Source organism: Lates calcarifer, linkage group LG16_LG22 (assembly GCF_001640805.2).
Source record: "Lates calcarifer isolate ASB-BC8 linkage group LG16_LG22, TLL_Latcal_v3, whole genome shotgun sequence".
NCBI classification, from domain to species: Eukaryota; Metazoa; Chordata; class Actinopteri; family Centropomidae; genus Lates; species Lates calcarifer.
Genome location: NC_066848.1, coordinates 10371010 through 10393984, shown reverse-complemented (window position 1 = coordinate 10393984; position 22975 = coordinate 10371010). Strand labels below are relative to the sequence as shown.

Here is a 22975-nt window from a genome sequence, read left to right as displayed (position 1 = left end):
ATGACACGGCACTGAGAAGCGCGGGCGGCACACAGGTGTCAGCGAGCACTCTGCCCCAGGGCCAATGGTGGAGTGATGCTTACGAGACAAGGCAGAGGTGTATAAACCTTGTCGTGCGCCACAGGGGCACCGTCGACTATCTTTCTGCCTCACCTTCCCTCCCTATCCATGCATTGCATCACCGAGTGAACAAGTAGCGGTGGACATGCCGGGAGATACAAGGAGTGACCTCGCTCAGCGCAAGTCTCTGGTGGATGTATTGATGCACTGCTGCATAAAGATCTTGAGAAAAAACAAAGGCAGACATGAGTCATTTACCTGTAATGTGCTCAGTAGCAAAAATCATCATAAACAGTGTGCGAACGCCCATAAACACAGACTTGAAAAAGTGCTGCAGTGCCTTTCTGCTTGAATGCTAATGGTAGTCTTACGCTGCTCATTTTGTTCAGCAATTATGAAACAGCCTAATTCGATAACTGTTGAGGTGGATATGTGCTTGAGAGTTTGTTAGTTAGCTGTTATGTCACCCTGGTGTTAACTTGTTTGTTCCTGCCTGGAAGCAAATTCGGAGAGTGACAGAGGCTCCTCTGACTTGAGCTAAATTACACATACGGAATGCAGTTCAGCTCCTCCTTGAACACAAGCAGACAAAAAGGAAAAACGCTGCTGTGAATTCAGAGCTCGTGTTCCCCATTAATTCTGCAGTTCTAAGTGATTTTGACAACCAAGGCAAAGTCTGCACAGTCACACAGTGTAATTTACATATAGAAAATAGCCTTTTCACCTCAACGTTATCATAGATTTTCAAATTTTACTACTATTAAACAGTCAAAAATGACTGGTATTACATCTAATCACAGCATTCCCATTTTAGATGTTGGAAACTATATAATCTAAGTCTGTTCTGTATCATGTGTACAATAGTTAAAAAAACTCATGTTTCAAAAATAAGTATTGCTTTTCATACCATGCAACTGAGTCCATAAAAAAATATTTATGTGCTAAATGTCATTCTGTGCCCAGTGTATTTTCCTTGTGCAAACATTGGAGCCTACTGAAATCAAAGATCACGCTGAGATAAAGAGTGCACCACTGCTCATTTAATTTAATATTATCTTAGAGTTTGAGCTGTAGTGTGTTGTTGACTGAAGGGTGAACTTTAAAGATTACAGGTTATGTTTGGCAAGACTGAAGAAGGATGGAGAAGTGGAAGGGAGAAAGGTAAATGAGAAACAGAGATAAAAAAAAAAGCTATTACGAGATTCTGAAACCACTCAAGATATTCAAAAGGTTTTGGAAAATAGTGCAGGGTACGACAGCTAGACCCACACTATTTACAGAGCTATTTCATTTGGCAAGACTCAGTTCTCTACCTAGAATGTACAATATACTAGCAGTGCCACAGAGGGCGGCAAAAAAACAAACAAACAAAAAAACACCCAACCCACCAACTGTGGTCTTCCAACTAGTCACTCGCAATGCTAACTTAAAAGTTACTGCATTATGTTGCCTCTCAGAAAGTACAGATTAAATTGCATTATGATGTATTAATGCAATTTAATACTTTAATCAAAGTATGCTCCTGCATACTTTATGATGTCTGTGCTGCCCACTAAAATATAAAACTGCTACTGAAATTCAAACACTCAATCTATAGTTTTACACAGTGTGATGGTAGATGACAAATAAAATCTGCCTGTTGCAAAAGGTGATCTTGCACTGATTCTCTCTCTCTCTCTCTCTCTCTCTCTCTCTCTCTCTTTCTCACACACACACACACACTTTAAGTCCCCTTATTTAGCATTTATAAGCTGTATATAAACATCAAATAAATGGTTTATATTACTCTATAGTGTAGTGACAAGTACATATGTGCTAATTAATGTGTTAATTAATGTAACTGTATGTAACCATATAATTCCCACAGGCCAATACATGACAATACAGTAATGAATAACAATGTATACAATGTTCTGAAAATAAAAAAAAATATGTAGGTTATTTTGAATTTCTTCTTTTGTATATCATTTTCATTTGGCAATGCATTTCAAGATACTTAATAATTGTTGAGGAGCTGAGATAACATAATGGTCATTACAAATCATTCTGCATCAAATGCTCATCTAAAAGTGGAATTTTCACTAAGTGTAAATTGGTCCTTTCAGTTTCCCAGCATTGCACAGCTTATGTTAAATATGATACCCTTGCAGCTTCCAAACACAACATTATCCTAAGCTACTTTAATTCAAAACTATTACTTTACATTATATTTATACCAATTGAGGCTTCCTCAAATTCCTAAATTTGAGTAAACCAAATTTAACACTAGGAGATATTAGCACATAATATTTATGAGCTGCTGCCTCACACTTGCTAAGAGGATTTAGCAAAATATTCTCACTAACAAACGTCTCAGAAATTCAACACCTCTGACATAACTAAAGCTTAAGTATTCACATTAAACTATCGTGTTCTATAAAACAAGAAAAAAAAATGTTTACAACCCTTCGTCTGATCATGTTCCTCCCTGAGCTATTCCTCTGATCACTTATCTTGCCACACCAGACCCAGATTTCCTTTGTTTTCAGTCATCCATTTTTTCGACAAGAAAGAAAGGGGCTTCAATCAAAAATATCTTCTGGAGGGCAAGATGGAAAACATTAGCAAAGCCGGAGAAACAACATTTACTTTGCAGCCAGACACTGTGTGCCAGCTTAGCCATGTCAGCCCACAGGACATCACTTCACATATCATCCACTGGGTCATTTAGCACACAAGAGGAGACCTGGCAGTGAATGTTTTGGATGCTGGTGGATGAATGTGTTGTCCAAACTGGGCCAGCCATTGAGGCTTGCGATGTGATATCACACAGTGCCATGTAGGCACTAATGCCATCCTGCATGTTTTACTGTCAAATTACTGCTCCTGCCCAAATTATCTATTCTACCACACCAACACCTGCACCAAGCTGCATACACAGAAAGACAATAGTGCCTCTTTAACCAGGAGAATGCTACAGAAAATATCACTAACAGGAAATGTGTGTTCGACTCACTACAAATTACATAAGCTTTTTTTTTAATGTTTCCAGTGTCCAGTCACATGTCTCTTACACCATGCTCACATCTTATACAATGAATGGTAGAGCTGGGAAAGATTCCAATTTTAACAACTTGCAAGCCTTCAAATCGTCAAGATGGTTGTATGATTACAGAGATGGTCGTCAGAGGCTTAAAACACTGTGTACTGACACCACATCCATTAAATTTTGGTTTAATTACACTGAATGGCAAACTGGCTGATGTGTGGCAGGCATATTTGTTTTGTTCTTAGGCACTTCTATATTATCAATGACAAGTCAGATATATTGGAGCTTGCAGGAAAATTGGAGTTTCTAAGTTGTAATTAGGTGCACAGGGTGAATTATGACTTTATGTGTTATCATATGTGGTTTTTGTTCTTAAATCCTACAAAGCAAAGTGGAATGTGCATCAAACCGAGACACTATTTTCAGTTAATGTTCATTTTATACCATTACTTTACAGGTAGTTCAGTAGGCTTCTTAATTAATTAATGTCCCTTATTGTCTCTTTGTCAGTCACCTCAGTGTGTTCATTACTCATGCATGTAGCTAAATTTCTGATTTCATTGGAGGCTGCATTATTTTTCATTTATTTTTGTGCTCATATTCTATTAAATGTTAGTCATGGATATTGAAATTTTGGGTAAATAAACCCTTAAATTGCACTCATCTCTCATATTTCCACTGTTGTGTTTCTTATCATCCCCTGTTGTGTTATAATTAGGGAAATTACAGAGGAAAAACAACTTGCCCGTCACAAAAAATAAGCAACAGGGAGGGCAGGAATGTCAGATGTAAGGAGAGCACTTGCATTTGTACCAAAGCTTACACAAGCATCTCATGCAATAATGTCCTGTTTCACCATCATTCTCAGTAATATAGGATAATGTGACAGCCGACCCTCCTAGCTAGAAATAGCTGAGCAAACACTTCAGAAAGCTAAATAAAAACAACCTAATTATGCAGCACCACACACACTGGTTTAGAGAGTTTGTATCCATTCAGTATATACTTTTTTATGGTCACTGATACTTATCTGAAAAGTCAGTACAAGCCTTTAATGATAGGTCATACAGCTTTTCTTCCCTGGCTTTCAGCATCGACCTTTAGCTGATATTTGGGACGTGTGCAGTGAGTGTGACTTGGCATCTGTTGGACAGCCGAGTGATGCCTGCCTACTTAGCAGAGACAAGTGAAAGGTCAGTGTGCTCCTGGTGCTTAGAGGTTCAAGGCTCAAGGCATCAGATTCAAACCTGTGGCTGAAAATCAATCATGTCCTTCAGAGGCATGAAAGACCTCCACAACTTATAGCTGCTGAGAGAAGGAAGAATGAAGAATCGCAGGATAGAGTGACAGATAGACGGATAGATACATAGAAATAAGGAGGGCTGAGGTTGCTTTTTTAAGCGTAGATTTGCAGTGAGGCTTGACGACAGTGTGTGGGAGAGCACACAGTAGGGTTTACAGCTAACCCTTTAAATGCCTGGCAATGAGCATGGATGACTAGGCTGTGAGGACCTCTATCACTTGTATACACATCTGGCAAAACAACAGTTGCAAGAAGGCTGCCAACAAAACAGCTATATGCTATGAAAGCATGTCATCTGCCTAATTATGTAAGAATTACAGCCTTGTCTGAATTGGAAATGTGACATGGATGGATTTGTTTTCTATAAAAATGATAAATGCTACTTTCTTCTAGATGTCAGGAACAGTTGATAGAGGGTACAGAGCTGAGCTATTGTCTTCCTTTAATTCCTCTAAAATGAACAGCAATGGTTTCATGGAATACATATTTTTTCTTTAATTTAATGAGTAATTTATTGCTCTTTGATTAGTGGCTAATGGCTTTTCAGTCCATTGTGGCTGGTATTTCAAGCTACGGGATACCCATCTACTTGAGGTATTGTGCAGCCATTTGTGAGACACACTGCTGAGAACAGTAAATCAGTGGTCACACTGGTCAGATATCAAAAGGAAATTTACACAGGAAATCTCTAGGGTCTATAAATGTCAGGAAACTGCAGAAAAAAGACATGCTGGGACAATATTACACAGTTTGAGCTACTACCACTGACATTCATATTAATGGTCAGAGTAACAATGTCTAATGGAGAAACAGCAAAATCCATGTCTCAAGGCTGGGGAAAGTTGTTTCTCTATTCCATACAAAAGACACCTTTGATAGGTGGGGAGTGCACACTGAAATCAAGATGTTTTTTTTTTGTGTATATGCATGTATGCATGGAGCAGCAAACAAAATGTGTGCACTGTAATTTCAGTACGCCATCACTACTTGTGTAATTAGTGGGGTGGCAAGCATAAGTAATTGACAACACATTGTTGACTGTAATAATACTCATTGCTGACACTGTTTACTATGCTAACAGTATAACTAAGGACATCACTCAATAATGGGCTGTAATGCTCTCTTCAGGATTGCACGACTACATATTTATGTGACAGATATGGCACAACATCTGCTGTCTGTAACTAGTGTATTGCTGTAAAGGGAACAAATAACAGAGTGACATTTCACTCCCATATGATATTCTCCTCAATCAGTAAAAACACCAATTATGGAAATATGTTGCAGAGGGAACAGGTATTATAATATACTATACAAAAACATAGATGTAAACATGTAAATATGGACACATGTGTCCAGTGGCATGTGTTTAAATGGCAATTAGACTCAAAACAAAGAACCACTTGGGCCAAAAAAGGTAATACAGTAATACATACCTATGACCATCTAAATTAAAGTGAGTACAAACCTTACACATCAAGAGATGACTTTATATGGAGAAATACACAGCTCTAAGTGGGGGCACATGCACACAGAATCACAAAAACCCACACAGACAGAAATTCACTTCCCTTGCTGAGGAGAAAATGAAGGGTTACTGACCGTACAGTGAGGAGAGAAGCAAAGGGAAGACAAAGTGAGAGAGAAACTGACAGAGAGCTGAGATATAAGCTGAGAGGAAAAACTCAGGGGATGCTGAGGCTTGGGGGACTGAAAGGAAGAGGATGAGGAGGAGGAGGAGAGCAAAATGACATACTCAGAAGCGGTGAGGCAACAGTCTCATGTGATTTAGAGTAGATTTAGAAGGGGAAGTGCTGTGGGGGAGATAAGCAGCACGGAAAACTGCTCAGACCGCAGGTTTCCAACATCAGGCCAGAGAAGTAGCCTCAGCACAAGAGGGGGGAGGGAGATTCACATGGTGGGGCCATGTTAGATAGTGGCTTACCCCTTCTCGTCTTGAACCACATACCCAAGGGAAAATAAATATTCATTCCCTTCCCATGTGCCCAGTGCTAAAGACTTCCCCAAAGGCTTGTGTCCATGAGTTTCATGTAAAAGAGTCATTCACAGTGGTTAAATGATGTGGCTCCAAAAAAATGTCTTCCTAAAAAAGTCTGGCCAAAACTTAATATCTTTTCTCATGCACATTAACTATAATTAATTAAGACATTTAATATTAAATAAAAAAGAAAAGCAATTAAATGAACAGAAATTTTGTTAAAGCTGCTGCTTTACACCTCAGCAGTACACCTCTACACAATCTTATGTATGCATGACCACAGTCCTACAATCCTGATTTTTCTCTGGGCTGCATCAACAAATGACATCACATAATGAACACTGCAGAAGCAAGAACAGAGAGTAAAAATAAAAACCTATCTGCTGTGTGTGGGAGAGACAGAAAAGTATTAGGATGAGAGAAAAAGCTTTGGAGACAAAAAAAGAACAAAATGAATCAAATTCAAGAAATCTGACAAAGATGACAGTTAAAACCACACAGGCACTTTGCAGAAGTTTTGCCACAGTTGCAGATGATGCAGCTGTCAAGAACAAGCTATCAAGGCCATGAAAACTACTAGAAAATCCCTTCCAATAAGCTAGGCACAAGGGGATTACAGAGTAAATCACTTATCACCTGGCCAAAGATACGGGTCCGATCAACACAGGCGATTGCAACAGTTCAGAACAGAGTTGCTGATACAAATCTGTGGTTATATGGAAGGCTACAGTTTGTGCTGATACAACCAATAAAGAGTGCAATAAACATTTCTATTTCAATGTTATTTCTATGAATCGTGAGAGAAAAACATCAATTTAAATAAAAATAAATTTGAGTAACAATACTGTGATTTTTTTTTCTTTTTTTTTTACTGAATTGTGCAGCACTATTGGGGCCCGGATAGACTTTCAAACAAGCTCACGCAAACCCTCACTGTTAGCCATAACATACCATCAGCTTATTAAATTGTTACAGTTAATGTGTTTGTCTGTACACATTCAGCAGATACAGAGAACATTCTATTGCAGTTATTTCTGAAGCCACCTGAAGTGTTCAAGTTCAGTATTCACTCTTTTCAGTACTGTTCTGTCACACCAACTTCTGAGAAAAATATCTGTGTGTTTAGCTGGCTAGATGCTTGACTTTATTCACCAACCAGTGTTCACTTCATGCTGGGCAGGTAGCATATACTCAGCTCAGGCTGCAGTTTTATATGGGGTTGAGGAGGGCTGTTAGACTCAATCAAACAGTCCTCTTGTGGTCTAGACAACTAAAATGGTGAGCTAAGAGGCTCAAAGCTGTGTAAAGCTGCTGAGTTGGCTAATAATTCCCTACAGGGGAGTTTCAAGCAACCTTTTCACACACTGAGTCATTTGCTTTGGTATTAATACCAACAATATTCCTTAACGCAGGTAAAAAAAACAATTTCTGATTGGTTATTCCAAACAGTTGTGGAATATATGACTAATGTATTTCTACAGCACAAGGTGTTCTGCTCAGACCTTCTGAAAAAGAACAGGCACCAAGCTGCTACAGTAACAACTACAGTATATGCCATTTATTTTAGCCAACAATGACTGGGAGCCCCTCATTTCAATCTGACAGATGGAGGAGACCAACCATAAAGCAGGAGTAGAAATCATTAAGTCAGCCAAAGCCCTGCAGAGTTGTTTTAATTGTGTGCGCTGGAGCTGTAGGCACAGCTTACCTGATTGCTGCCATAACTAACTGCCTTCACAGAGACAGACGAGATCTTCAGTGGACGTTTAGAGAGTGATTTGTGTTCAGAAGGTTCCTCTGGGAGAAGATGATGGGGAGAGATGGAGAGGCGAGGAATCAAGAGACAGTTCATCGCAGAATGAGCAGATTGGATGCTCTCCGCTGGAGAGTACCTTGTCCAGCAGGAGAGGCTTGAGCACCTGGCTAATGCTTCCATGGCTCATAATTTACACCAGGCCTGCCACTGTGTATGGTTAGCATTGTCAGTGTGATGCCCTACATAGGCCTGAACCTGTGGTCCCAACCTTCTGCGTGTGTGTCAGACAGAGCACTCGTTCAGAGCATTAATCAATGGCCTTTCAACGGTGTCGCTGCTGTGCCGGTGTATCAATCACTGAATAAAGCTGAGTAACAGGAGAACGTGATTGCACACACAAAGTACAGGATTATGAACTATCAGGAAAGGATGTACTGAATGCACACATGCTCATCTGTACAAAAAATACACACAGACAGACATATACTCAACCAAGTAAACATTCAAAGGAGGCAGTGAGATGGTTAGAAAGACATACCTGTGCATAAACAAAGACAAACACACCTCAGCTGATGTGTTGACAGGTTGGGAAGGACTTATAATCCCTGTGTCATGCATAAAGGCATATCTGATTCTGTTACAGAAGATAGTCTGCCAAGACTCACTACTTTGACTGACATTCAAGCTAGTAAATCAATCCACTTAAAAAAAGCTTTACTTTAAGCTCTAAGAACCTGCATTGTGCCAGGCAACTTTGACATCAGACCTTAAGGCTTCACAGTCTGGCTCAAATCTCCTGAAAACTGCAGACAACACCTACTGCATCACAACATAATAGATACCAACTGTTAATGCTAGTACTCACTCATCATGGAGGATTTTTCAAAGCAGCCTCAGCTGGAGTGTTAATAATCCATGTTTTTTTTTAATTATAAATGAGTTCTTGTCCTCCTCCTGAGTCACAGTATCATCAGTGCAGACAAACTCCACCCAGCCCTGACCCAGCATAGCTATATATCGCGTGTGTAACAGCCAGTCATCTTAGAGCAGTATAGATTATGTCTCCTCACCCTGCATCTCTCTCTCTTTAACAGTCTTAACACTTAATCTTGTCAAAAGAGACTCTTAATAAACTCAGAGGGAAACCCTGCTCTGCCCTCAGAAAGAAACAAATGTGGTTTAAAGTAGTGATGATCCGCAGCATCTACCCTAAAGCCCAATGCATATTTATACACAATAATCTTTAATCAGTTGTGCAGACAGGAGAGCATAACAAAGACAGAGAAAGAGAATCAAAACTGAGCCTACTTTACTCCATGTTGAAAATGAGAGAACAATAATGTGCAGATAGCAATTGTTACTTCAAAATGATAAAATTACAAGGAACAGTGACTTCACAGGCAGTTCAAGGTAGAATATATAATTTACCAGGTGATAAGAACTTGAAAGGACGCTGCAACCACAGATGTAAATGGGCGTCAAGGTGTTTTTAAGAAAACTTGTTTACTTCCTCCAGCCCTTTTCACTGTGTCTCCCTATCTGGTGTTACAACCAAGCTGATCTTTGGTGTATGAAGAGACAGACAGAGGCAACTGCATCAACAGCGTGTCGAGGAGACTTACTTATACTCTTCCTGGGTGAAGATTGGGATGCGAGAAGGCTGAAGGACGGTGATCTCCACCAAAGTACTGTTGGACTTCACCGGCTCCCCATTGTCATAGGCTATCACAAACAACTGCAGTGGGCAAGACAGAACACACATAAACAATATACAAATGCAAATGCAAGCACAAAACTATTACTTTTTTATTTTTTTAACCATACTACAACTCACTACACAAATAATTCCTTTTTTGAGGTTGCCAGGCTTCTTTTTTTGTAGACATGTTCAGCATCCTAATAAAGACAGACTGGCAAAATAGGATCTGGCGAGGAGCCTGCAAAGCTCGCAGAGAGTGAGTATGAATGTATTGATCTACATTCATAGACTGTGGAGAATGGGGCCTGGGGGAAGCAGGGGGAGTGGGAAGGCAGAGAGGGAGAGATAGAGCAGAAAGAATAAACACAGATGAATGTTAAAAGAAACAGGGAAAGGAAGAGAAAAATAGAAACAGAGATGAGAGGTACACAGACAACATGTAGGAGTGTAGTGTGTCATTAGGACCTAATATCCTCCAGCACCTGCTCCAATGTTCACGGCCACAGGTATGGCTATACAAGGTTACCTTAAGTTTGTAAAATAGCTTTAGATGTAAGCTTTACACTCAATATCACTGGTTACAGACACAAAAGAAGCAATGATGTGATCACTGAGACAAGACAGGAAACACAGTGATAATTCAAATTTAAAGAGTCAATGTGCACACTTTTCTGATCCACTGATCTTCACTGCAACTTATACAACATTAAAACAGCAAGGCAGAGCTAGGCACATCAATAGTAAGAAGAAGAAGTAATAGTACTAGCAGTAAAAATAACATATATGCATTTTAAAGGAACTCATGATGATTATAATTCTCAGCATAATCATTATCAATTATACTTGCAATGCTACCAACATGTCATCATCATCATCATTAATTTTTAGCCACATCAAATCACAGTGGTGTTTTAAAATAGCTATTTTGTTCAGACTCTGACCTGACACTTTTCTTGAGATAAACAAATAAATAAATAAATAAAAATGAAGTTTGCTTCTTTATAAAAATCTAGAGAAATAAAGTCACTCATTTAATAGGCAGAGTGTTGAAGTCACCTTTGTGTTAGCTAATTGGCATTAGCGGTTTCATTCATTCTTTACAATTACTGGCTCTTTCAACAACTGAGTGGCTATCTGATGATCTCTAAAGCTCAGTAGTAATAATAATAATAATTCATGTGTACAGCATAGGCATTATAACATGACACTTCTTGCTGTCACTCTGCAGATACATCTTTTGCTCTAAAGCTCCCTCCACTACTATCCCAACCTCGTCATTATGTGCTTCATTATTTGCCATTGTTGATTTAGCCAAGATAAGATTGCATGTTCATCTATGTGTTGATTAAGTGGGGCATTAGCTCAGATTCCCTGCAAGCTCCGTCAAAGAGCAGATCCTTTTCTAGTGCCTGTAAATGTATAACCATTCAGCACAAATGGACAATTCCTGGACACACTCTAAGTGTCTCTGACAATACCACACTGCTACGTCACCATAATCACCACTGCTCACCTTAAAGGTGACGCTGGGCTCTTCATTGAGGTTGACCTTAGTGATAACTCTTCCACTTTCCTCTTCCACATCAAAGATGCTCCCACTGTACGGTGACCTGTCCAGGTCCACTCTGTAGCGGACAAAACTGGCCGGAGTGCCCTGGAGGAAGGAGAAAGAGGAGCATGAGCCACATCAGTCCAGTGACGATCCACTTATCTGTACACCACTGTTCACATTTTCAGATGATGCTGTGAAGATGGGGGAATGTGTGTCAAAGTATTTAAGTACTATAAAATGTATTCAAGCCATAAAGGCATAGCAAATTAGTTTGCTTAGGAATATAACTCTAATGCTGTTACATGTCACTGTATCTTAAAGAGACAGAGGGGAAGACATTTATGTAAGAAAAGGATGATATTCTCTAAGTAACCTGAAAAATTACCCTAATGTCTCCCTTTATACTCTCACCCATTTTGACAACTCTTTGCTTGTCACAGACCTCATTAGTCTGTCATCATCAGTAATACATGTATAATATAATATAAACTCACTGTTATTCATTGATTCAGACCTCTTCCCTTTCATTTGGAATAAAAAACTTCTCCATTAAACTCACCCTCTGTAGTCTCCTGAGTAACACACTTACATTCATTAGCAAGAGCCTGGGCTTTAATATGACCCTTTGATTAAGATTAATCATGGTTCCTGATTACTAATCATCTCTATAGCTTATCTTATTCCAGTTTCATCCCTTTGGACCTCAAATTCAGTGTGATTTTTAATAAGCTTTTTGAAGCTCTGCTCCCTCATCTGAACTGCTTTTATTCCCCAGGGACGAGGGTAAAACCTGGGGCTAAAGAAAGAGGTAAATCCTGTAGTAGCAGTGGATCCCTCAGGAGGCTTACTCACACAAGTGCGTCTCTAAGAGGTTACAAAACTATCTAAGCGAATTCACCAGGGGGATTTTCAGAAAAAGGGTCTCATCTCTAAAAGCTCTTCAAATTGTTTTCTAACATGTAATGGAAAATACATCAGGATAGGACCATTAATAAAAAAACATCTCCCACAGAAGAATTTAATATATTGGCTTCAGTAGCAAGACCTCTGCAGTGATGGTAGCAGAGATGGTTAAAAGTGTTTTGCTCAAGGCTAAACATACAGTGTTGTCAGCTTAGTAAGAAAGGCCAGCCTTTAGTTCTTGTTCTTCCCACTTTTATCATTAGTTTGCCTTTGAAACCCATTTGTCTGACTTAGCCCTAGAGTATCAGGGCCACACCAAAACAAACCAATGAAGAAAATGTTCACCAGGAAATAATAAGACAATTTCCCTCACTCATAACACAGTACCTTTCAAAACTGTATCTTGTAATTTCTTGAGGAGATTGCACAATTTAAAAGTAATCGATGTTCCCAGATTTGGCACAAGTACATTTTATTTCAGCAGCTCACAGTGGCTCAGAAATAACACAACTCTGGTACTGAATGTACTGTAGATACAGCATTATTTTACCCTGTCTCTGTGGACAAACATTTTCAGCTTTACAACACCTTTTCTTGTCTGGTATTCATCTCATGAATAAAGTTTTATGTCCACTGCTTGAGCGAACTCACTGTGTCATTAACATTGCAGATGAGCAACAAAAAGGAGACATAGTGTACTTAATGCTTTGGCATACAAATAATTCTTCCCAACTACAACCTAGAGAAAGATTTTAAGAAAGATTATTTTAAAATATATTTTTTGTTTTTCAGGCATTTTTGTTTTTACAGTTCTCATTAGTATAAAATAGCCAATTCATGAATTAAAGAACAAGCACAAAAGCACTGGGAAACACTGAATGATGCTTCAGAGACACACAAAGCAACACAGCAACAGCAAGGCTTGAGCTGAGTGTAAGACAGCAAAACAAATACATTAATGCAGCTTAAGTAGTTGAGTGAGATGACTTTTTATTTAACTTGCATGTGAGTGAAAGATTAGTGAAGAAATGGGAATCTCTAAAAGGGCAATGGTAGACTTTCTTTAATGTGATGAACAACACTGCAGAAGAAAAAGAAACTTCCATTTTCAGTCACAAAAAACAGACTCTTCGAATTTTGTGCTGGAGAATAAAGCCTTTCGCTGGAACATTTGTCTCCATGGTGATCTCCTTTCTCTCTGGGCCATATTAACATTGACATTACGGCATCGAGTGGCAACTGAAATACAGTCACTTTTTAAAAACCATTATTAGAACTTCTCCCACAGAACATGTGATTAGATATGCTCTCTCTCTAAAGTGTACAAAAAAAGGAATATATGAAGAGGAATGGTCTACACCATTATAACCCCCAGACATCAAGACTACAAGCCAGAGTGAGTCTCTCCCCTCCTTCTTCTTTTGTGTGTGCAGGTTTTTATGAGCCTGTGTAATAGAGAGAGAATGTGTGTGTGTGTGTGTGTGTGTACACATTTGTGTGTGCGTTTAGCAAGCACTAGATGAAACCCTGCTCCACCGCACAGAGGTATCTATGACAGGCATCCTGTCAATAAAATGCTTTGAACACACAAATCCAGGTCAATAAGAGACTGGGTTAGTCGGCTCCTGTTAGGAAACCTAATCCCCCTGTCTATCAAAGCCACTATTCCGAGTCACTTCCATGTCTCACTTGCCGCCACTGTGTTCATGATAACATAATGATGAATTCCTTTCTGTTTTTTTGTGCACTGTTGGATATTTTCTACTTAACAGGATTTCCTAGTTAGGGGACTCAGAAGAAGATGTTCTGCCACCCACAGTTGGGACTGACCTGCATCAAGTCCTGCCATATATGAGTTTTCTGAAAAACTTGTTCAAAAGCTGGAAGCTTTTAGGGCAAGGCAGGGAGGTCACTGGGGAATTCCTTTTCCCCTTTTCACAGTTAAAATTTTAAAATAAAAAATAAAAATAAAAAACTACACTGTAGCGCCACCAAAAAGAAAGAGGATGTGAGCAAGAAGACTGCTGACTCACCAAGTGCAATAAAATTTTTAGATGTGTGTCACTGCCAGTCAAATTGGTTCCAAGTCGCTCACCTCGGCTTAATCTAACAGTAGCAGGAATGGTACCTTCTTAAATATACATGTTAAACTATTAACAGACTACAACCCCCCAGTAAATGCAATGCTGTTCATTGCTCCTACTTTGCCTCCTCCTAGTCACTAACTTTCTAGTCTCAACAGGGTGTCACAGTTTCTCTTCTGCATTGTGTAATTTTGTTCCATGGTTTGCAGTCTCCAAGAGGAAAAGAAAAAAAAAATCTTCATAGCTCCAGTCCCAGGAGAGCCTGCTCAGATATAGTGAGGTAAAGTAAAGTCTGAGGAAACATGACGCTATCTGAGGCAACTGGTAGATGACTCATACAAGTGAATCTGCTAAACAAGACCCCCCTCACAATTAGAACTACTGGTGCGGAATGAAAATATACACAGCACTATAGCCCTAATGAGAGCATTGCAGTCTTGAAAACATGTTTAAAGTGCATGGTGTGAAATACACCTACAGCTAAATTGGCTGACGTTCTGCGAGAAACATGTAGTGAGAAGGTAAAAATCATCCAGCAAGGCTTTCATCTTTTATTAAAGACCCAGATGGAGCCAACACACTTCATGTGCTTTGAAACTTAACCGCCAATGCTGTATACATTGTATATTTTAGAAGCATGACAGATGCATTTGAGTATACTTACAGGTGGGTCTTGGTCCTCTGCGAAAACAGTTGTAATGACTGTTCCTTTTTCTGCATTGGGTGCCACCATGCCCTTATACAGGTCTTGGCTAAAGATGGGGGAAAAATCATTCATGTCCTGAAAACAAAACAGAAATGCAACAAATGTGGGTTTACTGGTTATGCATTGGTAATATTTGGAACCATGGCTGGCTTTGTACTGTGCTGATGTGCTAATGTTTTGCATTGTCAAGTAACAAACGTTTGGGTACACTCCTTTAACAGATATGGAAGGGAATGACAGATATCTCTTCGATGACACATCAGATTTGACATTAAAAGGGTAAAATGAATTTATCTTTGTATTATACTAATACTTTTGCAGATGCTATCTGCACGCTAAAACAGTATTGATTCCCTAACACTTCAAGCAAGTTATTTTGGATTCAGACAAATTTTCCCATTGTGGTAATTCACCATGCTCTGGGGCTTTGTCCTTGTATTCCAAGAACTGTGCATATGAGCAGAATGTGATCACAAACACACAAACACATGGATATATTGTGATTAAACCTTTACAGCTGAAAATAATCCATGCATATTTAAAAAATGACATTGCTTTATAGACATTGGGATAGTCACTGAAAATGTGAACAAATAAAGTACTGTTATTGGCTCATTAAAACAAAAAATAATGTTGTACAAATTAAACCAATAAGTTTTTTCTCAGACTTGAGTCAATGTATCTGTATTAAATCACATTTAAATGTAATCAAATTGTAAAAAAAATTAAAATTAAAATTAAAAATACTGTCAGCTGTGAACTGAAATCTTTTATAGTTAATACATTTTCTATCTGTTTGGTTCATTGTTACTGATGAACATATACACTACAATATACACTACTATCTACACTGCCTGATGATGGGAATTAGGTACTATAGATAAACGTACTGTTGATGCCAGGTAAAATGATGGACAACGGTAACATTTCAGCATGATTTTACCAGTATGTCTCATTCTTTGAACCAAACATACATGAAAACACACAAAGGCAAAATCAAGAGTCCTATGACAACAAACTGAATGAGAGAACTGACAGGGTACCACAAAAATCTATGGTATAAGAAAAATAAATTCTAAGGCTGGACCTTACAACCACAAAAACAAGACTGATCAAACACTGTGAATGCTCCTTTCTTATCTCATATTTTCTCTACATAAGACCCCCTACAGGCATACACACATGAGAACTTAAAACTTGAAAGTGTTCTATACTTGTATTCTATACTATTGAGTCAGTTTTAATATTTGCTATGATTTTTTGGTTTTGTAATCTCAGTGTGGAAAAAAAATTCAAATGTGTGCTGTAAAGTTACTGGTGTAAACTTAAATGATCTTTGCCACTTAAAGTCGGAGGCCCACAGAAAGCTCAAGTCATCTTATTGGACTCCTAGCACCCTTTATATTCTGAGTTTAATTTGCTTCCATCAAAGTACCTCCTTAAAGGTGCAACAAATTGATAGATGGGGTCTTTTAATCCCTCAGCTATTGGATTTTTAAACAAATGTGATTTGGCCTGTGACTTTCTGCAGATGTGATAAGGTACCCCTTTCCTTTTCTTTCCATGTTAATATATTTATTCTACTTTTCTACTGATCTCTCTGATAGTTTTGGTGACAAGTGACAATTTGACAGCAGTGACGTCCATTTTTTGCACATTTGCTTACTTGTATAAGTATGTATATTAGGGCTGACCAAAATGCAAAGCTGTCAAAGTTTCACCCATTGCCATGACAATCAATGAGCAAATCAGTATTTGAATGCTTAGTTTTTGGTTCTTTATTATCATTATATATATTTGCATAAACACAAAATTAGCCCATAAAATAACCAATAGTAATACATCAGTATTAATCTTTATTAGTTATTCCAGGCAAGGACATTTAATTGCACTGTTTTGTGCATCATGTGACACAGTAATTTTACCAGCACTGGCACTGAGACAGTGACATGCGACCATGTGACAGGCTTATAAGTTATAACCATGCTAGCAAGATGTGGAGAAAGTTGAGCACCTGAAAGAACGTCCAAATTTGAGAAGATGATCCCCAAAAAGTCAAGTGCTAGATATGTAAAAGGAAACTGGCATATCACAAATCTACAATGAGCTTGGAAAATCACCTGAAAACTGGAAGTAACAGGGGAGCCATCTCGCAACTGCTATGGCTGATGATGGTGCGACCTGCATGCTATGAGGTCAGATTGTAGTCCTTGTCTCTCTCACACATCCCTTCTATAGTATAACTGCTGAAACCTGATTTTCTTTTCCCTTTACTTTCCACTGTTTTGACTGAGCCATGGGCAACAGTATGTGTTCTATAAACTCAGTAGTGGAGGGCAGCATCCCTTTGATCTATACACAGGTTTAGTGTTTCCTAGCAGAAAATCTATGATCTAGCTCTTGCTTTGAACAACAAAGCCTTATCCTTGTGCTGCAAGTGTTCACAAGGAAGCTGTGAACAAGATGCATGCATAGACACACCTGTGTTTGCTTAAAACATATATGTGCTGTGCGTGCACATACTGTATTGTTCTGTATTTCCATCCATGCACACTAACTCACATACCCAAAAACAAACGCACGCAGGGTGTCTGTCTAACATTTCTGAAGTGCCAGAATAGAAGAAAAAGTTTGTGAGACTCAATTCAGAACAGAAAGACACGCAGGACACTCAATCCATCACTGCAAGGCATCCGACGAAAGAGACAGCAACAAAACAGTACAAGGGGAAATCAAACACTAAGCGACTTCAAATAACCCTCTGGAGGTGTTATATGAGGAAGGAAGTGGAATCAGTAGAATCAGCTCCATCTGTAGTCCCTGAGAAGCCTGTGTGAATCCATCAGGCTCATTCTAATTCAAGTCTGCCATTTCAAATAGCAGACATTGGTTTGATATCAGTGGTTGTGCAATGGCTTATCCTATCAAACGCTGTTCCTGGGTGACAGCACGAACACTGCAACAAAGCTTGTCCTTATCGGAGGACAAACTCTCTCTACAGGTTGGCAGACCATGCGGCGAGCCTGCTTGAATAAGCTTAGGCGCTTAATTCTCTTTGTCCCAGTGATGCTGCGAGTACAAGCAGGTCAGGAGGCCGAAAGATGTTTTACAAAGAAAATTCATTCTTCTTTTGCACTGACTGGCATAAGACTGGATTTTATATCACAATAGCTGCTCAGGTGCCTTACTGTACAATACTATCCCCTTTTGGATTGTGACTTAGGAAAGCTATTACTACTGTAAAACTCTGTTAATGATTCACTACATATTCACTGCCAGTGCTGCAGATCCTGAGGGACAGTGAGGATAGATGGAACGACAACTGAGAGACTGTGGTGGACTGACTATCTGGGGCCTCTTACCGTGATGCGGACCGTGACGGTAGCTTGCCCTGGAGGCGTGACCCCTCCTTGGTCGACAGCCTCCACCTGGAAAGTGTAAGAAGCCCCCATGCCCATAGCTGCCAGATCCTCAAAGTCCAGGGTCTGCAGCACAGCTAACTCTCCCGTGACAGGGTTCAGAGAGAACAGCTGCCTGGCCGATTCAGCCTTGATCCGATATGTGACGTTGGAGAAGAGGTCTGCGTCCACCGCCTGTGAGGAGCAGGAGGAAGAGGAGGGGGATGAGTAGGAAAAACAATTAGAGCACATTAAAGACAACACAGGGTATGTGTGAAGAGAAAGTAGGGAGATGGAAGGAAAGATAATGAGAGCCACACATACTTTCCAAATTGGGATCTTATATATAGACATATGCTGGTGGGTAAAGGCAGTGGGCAATGAATATTAATGTTTCTATTTTAATTTAGCATTGTAATGCTGCAGGGGTTACTTACATCAATCATTAATAGGTTCTGATTAAATTAAACCACTAAGGAAAGCTTAAGTTGGTTCTTATTGCATTAAATCACAACTCTCAAAGTAGATATGATTTGCACAGACTTCTGTAATAGGAGATTATTAAACATAGTATATGGATGCAGGAATATGTGTGGATGCACCCTACACACACACACACACACACACACACACACACACACACACACACACACACACACACACACACACACACACATACATACATACACTCGATTAGCAGAACAAGACTAAGAGTCTACAGCCAAAGAAGGGCTCTGTGAGGCTATACTTAAGCACAGCTAAGTTTTGAGCAAGTGTTCACATTAGCATAGGCATAATGTTAACAATCTTAGTTTAGAGTAGCATGTTAACCCTAACCCTAACCCTATAATAACCATTAATATGAATGAACGTACAGCTGTGGCTGATGGGAATGTCACTCATATTTATGGTATTCGGTCATTAACCAAAATATTGGACATAGAGAAATTTTGACCTAATGATGGCCCTGGATAAAAGACCTTTTTTTTATTTCCTTCGAAAGCTGTCAAGATTTTTCAGTAAAAAACTAAAATGTCAACCTCATGGTGGTATTAGAAGAAATAACTGGGGATCAGTTAAATTATTAGAGCACATCATGTGTGAACCATAAATTTAGTAGAGCAGAAGTTAAGAAATTTCACTAAACTTTAATGGCAATTCATCAAATTCCACTGCATTCCACTTCCTCAGTCCGTCAGTGCCCCCCCCACCCCCATTTAGAGTTGAGGTTTCGTTGTCTAGGAGATTAATGGTGTCATGGTGCCACTGTCACTCACTCCCCTCACCTTCAACCTCAACCTCCCTGCTTTATTCCTCACTGAGAAATGTCACTCACAATATGCCCGCGATTACTTGCCCCTCTTGTCTGTGTTTTCTCTGCATGTATAGGGTTTGCATATACTTCTCTTCAGTGCAAACATGTGTACTGACAGTGCACTGACAGTGCTGAATCCATCCAGACTCCACCACACTGAAAAGGTTTTCAGTATTTGTGCATTATACTAATATTTGTCAGGGGAGATGGAAAATTATCCTCTAGTAAAGGCTGGTTATGACTTGAAAAATCCAGCATTAAGTCTTATTCTGTCTAAAAATGCCCAGAGAGCTGTCATGCCAGGAGAAAAAAATATTTCTCTCCGCTGTGTATATCAGGTGGTGTATGTCTCTGTTTGTGTAAATGTTTCCATTTGGAAGCATTTGATATTTTAAACACTAAATTGCCTGAACATGGAGTCAAAAGATGCTAAAAGCCTGTTAACACAGCAGGTGTTTCAAGCCCCCATGCTGCATGATATAAAGGGAGACAGAAGACAAAACGCTGCGAAGAAAACATGCGTGCATACTCACGCTTAGCTTAAGAACCACAGTTCCTATTGGGCTGTTCTCAGGTACGTTCACCACATAGGTTTGCTGGGAAAAGACTGGGCTGTTGTCGTCGATATCCATGACCTGGATTGAGAGGGTCAAGCTGGTCCTACGTGGATCCACTGCCCCATCTGAGGCCTCTACAACCAGGTCATATTGGCTCCTGAGCTCCCGATCCAGAGGCACTCTTGTATAGATGCTGCCGTTTTCACTGATTTTAAACAAGTCAGGGTGATTCACGATCCGGTAGCGCACCTGGCCATTAGCCCCTGCATCTGGATCTGTGGCCTGGGGAAACAGACAAAATGTTCGGAGGACTAGTTATTTTTGTGTAATCAGTGAGGGACTATAAGAAAAAATGTTTCCCGTGCAATATTAATATGTGGACAGCTTGCAAACGTAAATCTATGAATGCATTAAATTACAGTGGACTGAGAGACTTTGTTTGCATAAAAAAAAGTGGGTTAGTGGTTTCACTAAGTGAAATGTTAATAAAAAGTCATCAATTAGGCCTCTTTGCCTGCTGATGCTGCTGAAGTAAACTGACAACCTGTGCAAAACACAAGAAGCCATTTACATGCATCAATATTAGCAGAGGGAGATAAATATTCACCAATACGCAGCATATGAATATCAGATTTCAAAACTGAAATGCAGAGGTATTTCCCTTTAGGCAAACAACAGATGTTGTGAGTGTGATTTGATCCATTACATGATCCATTAGAGCTCAGCTTTATCTTAACATCTTACAGATTTATAGAGGTTCAAGTACAAAGCCATGTACGGTTGGGCTCTGCAATCATGCCAGAGCAACTTTTACACATTTGAGTCTCATTTCCTGTTCTTTATATTGAGATAAGAGTCTCATTGATAGAGTTTCATTGAAAGGAAAATCCTTGAGAGCTCAATCACAATTTAATAGATGTACATGGTGCTACTCTGTGATACAGTGATTTTTACTGGGCAAAAATAAGCTAGTAGTTTACAAATTTTAATTCCTGTGTGGGTATGACAGTTATTAAGCCTATGTATATACATGTGTGTGTTCATACTCCAACTGTCAGTGTGATGGTAATTCTGTTGTAATTGTTAAAGAGACAGAGAGAGGAAGGGGTAGAGAAAAAATACAGAGAGAGATCAAGCCACATTTCATCTGTCTGTCTGGCCAATAATTTCTCAACCTCGGTGCAAGTAAGGACAAGGCAGCACAAAGAGGGGAAAAAAAAGTCCAGTGATGAGCAGTGGAAGAGGGAGGATGATACACATACACATGCAGTTGCTAGAAGCTGCCCCTAACTTGTTGTACACGGAGTGCCTGACAAATACTCAAAGCCAAGGCTAAAAATTGGAACTCAGCATTAAGCCTTTGCAAAACAGACTAAAGCACATCATGTCAATATGTGCATATGGATCTCTACTTCCCTGTGGTGGTTACATAACAAAAATTCTCACTGCTCCTTGCCTTGTAAGAGGTGTAATCCAATTAATCCATAGACAATAAAATCAAATAACGACTTTGCATATTTCTGTAGTTTCTAATGGACAAAGAGCTATATGTATTATGGAGGTCTGCACAGGGCAGTCCACAGGTCTCACAACACCGGCAGCAGATGTTGACAGACATGACAAACATGGGTGGTTGTGTTGTAAAACCTGGATTTAGTGCAGACTGTAAAGCCTTTGGTTTCTGAGCTAACACCAAACTATGCGGCTATTTTCTTACTATTTGGCACTAGTCTTGAAAGCTAGTCCAGGATCCAGAAGTTCAGCTATTTGGTGATGGTAACTGGTACAGACTTCTGATTGTGACATGGTGGGCAGGCTCAGTACATCAATTGTGGGAGCGCCGGAACATCTTGCAGGTGCGGGTGGCTGCAGCACAAAAAGCAGCTTGAGCAGGTGGGCGCAGTCTTAAGAAACAGGCCCACGCAAACCTCTGATATGTAGTACCTGAGAAATTTGTCTCCTCCTGTGAGCTGTCAGCCTAGGTCCAGTGTTTTTTTTTTGTCTTTCTGCATTTACAAAAACAGCATATTCATATTGCTGGATGCTTGGATGACAAATACTGAAACCAAAAATTTAGTCTGAAGTGCCTACTTACACTGCAGGCAGAATGATGTCTCTTTACACCCTGGGCACAATATTTTCAAAGATAAAATTAAACATTGATGTCTTCCTCTCAAAACCAAACAAAAGGAGTGATACAGTAACTGTATGCGTTAAACAAGAGAAATGCAGCATAGCAGTGCTTCTGTGTCTTCTGTTGGTAGCAGGATAAAACTAAAAACTCAACTTATTTTATCAAGAAATGTGCTTGGCAAAGAAATAAATGGTTAAAGGTAAACAATTATGGTTCAACAGACTCTCCAATCAGCTATAATTCTACATGATGATTCCATGATGTGTCTGACATGAATGCTAATCCATTTGTCCTCCGGTCATCTGCATGCTCGGATTATGGCTCCCCGCTACGAGCAAACAGAATGGGTTTGTATGATGCAGTATTTGTCAGCCACAGAACAAATGACTCTGTTAGCACAACCAGCAGTGCTGTCACTTGTGATAACCTAGTAAATCGTCTTCAGTCTACGTGTGTGTGTAAAATAAGTACAGGTGGGAAA

General features: G+C 39.5%; 1 protein-coding gene across 1 annotated transcript in view; it reads right to left on the bottom strand.

The window, feature by feature from the left end:
* Positions 1-22975, bottom strand: part of LOC108897227 (protocadherin-15) — a 170206-nt gene that overhangs the window by 28292 nt on the left and 118939 nt on the right. The window contains exons 20-24 of the mRNA XM_051076797.1: positions 20337-20642; positions 18453-18683; positions 15049-15165; positions 11359-11499; positions 9769-9881 (exon numbers count right to left, since the gene is read on the bottom strand). Coding sequence (XP_050932754.1) covers positions 9769-9881; positions 11359-11499; positions 15049-15165; positions 18453-18683; positions 20337-20642 — 908 coding nt within the window. The remainder of the gene's footprint in view (positions 1-9768; positions 9882-11358; positions 11500-15048; positions 15166-18452; positions 18684-20336; positions 20643-22975) is intronic.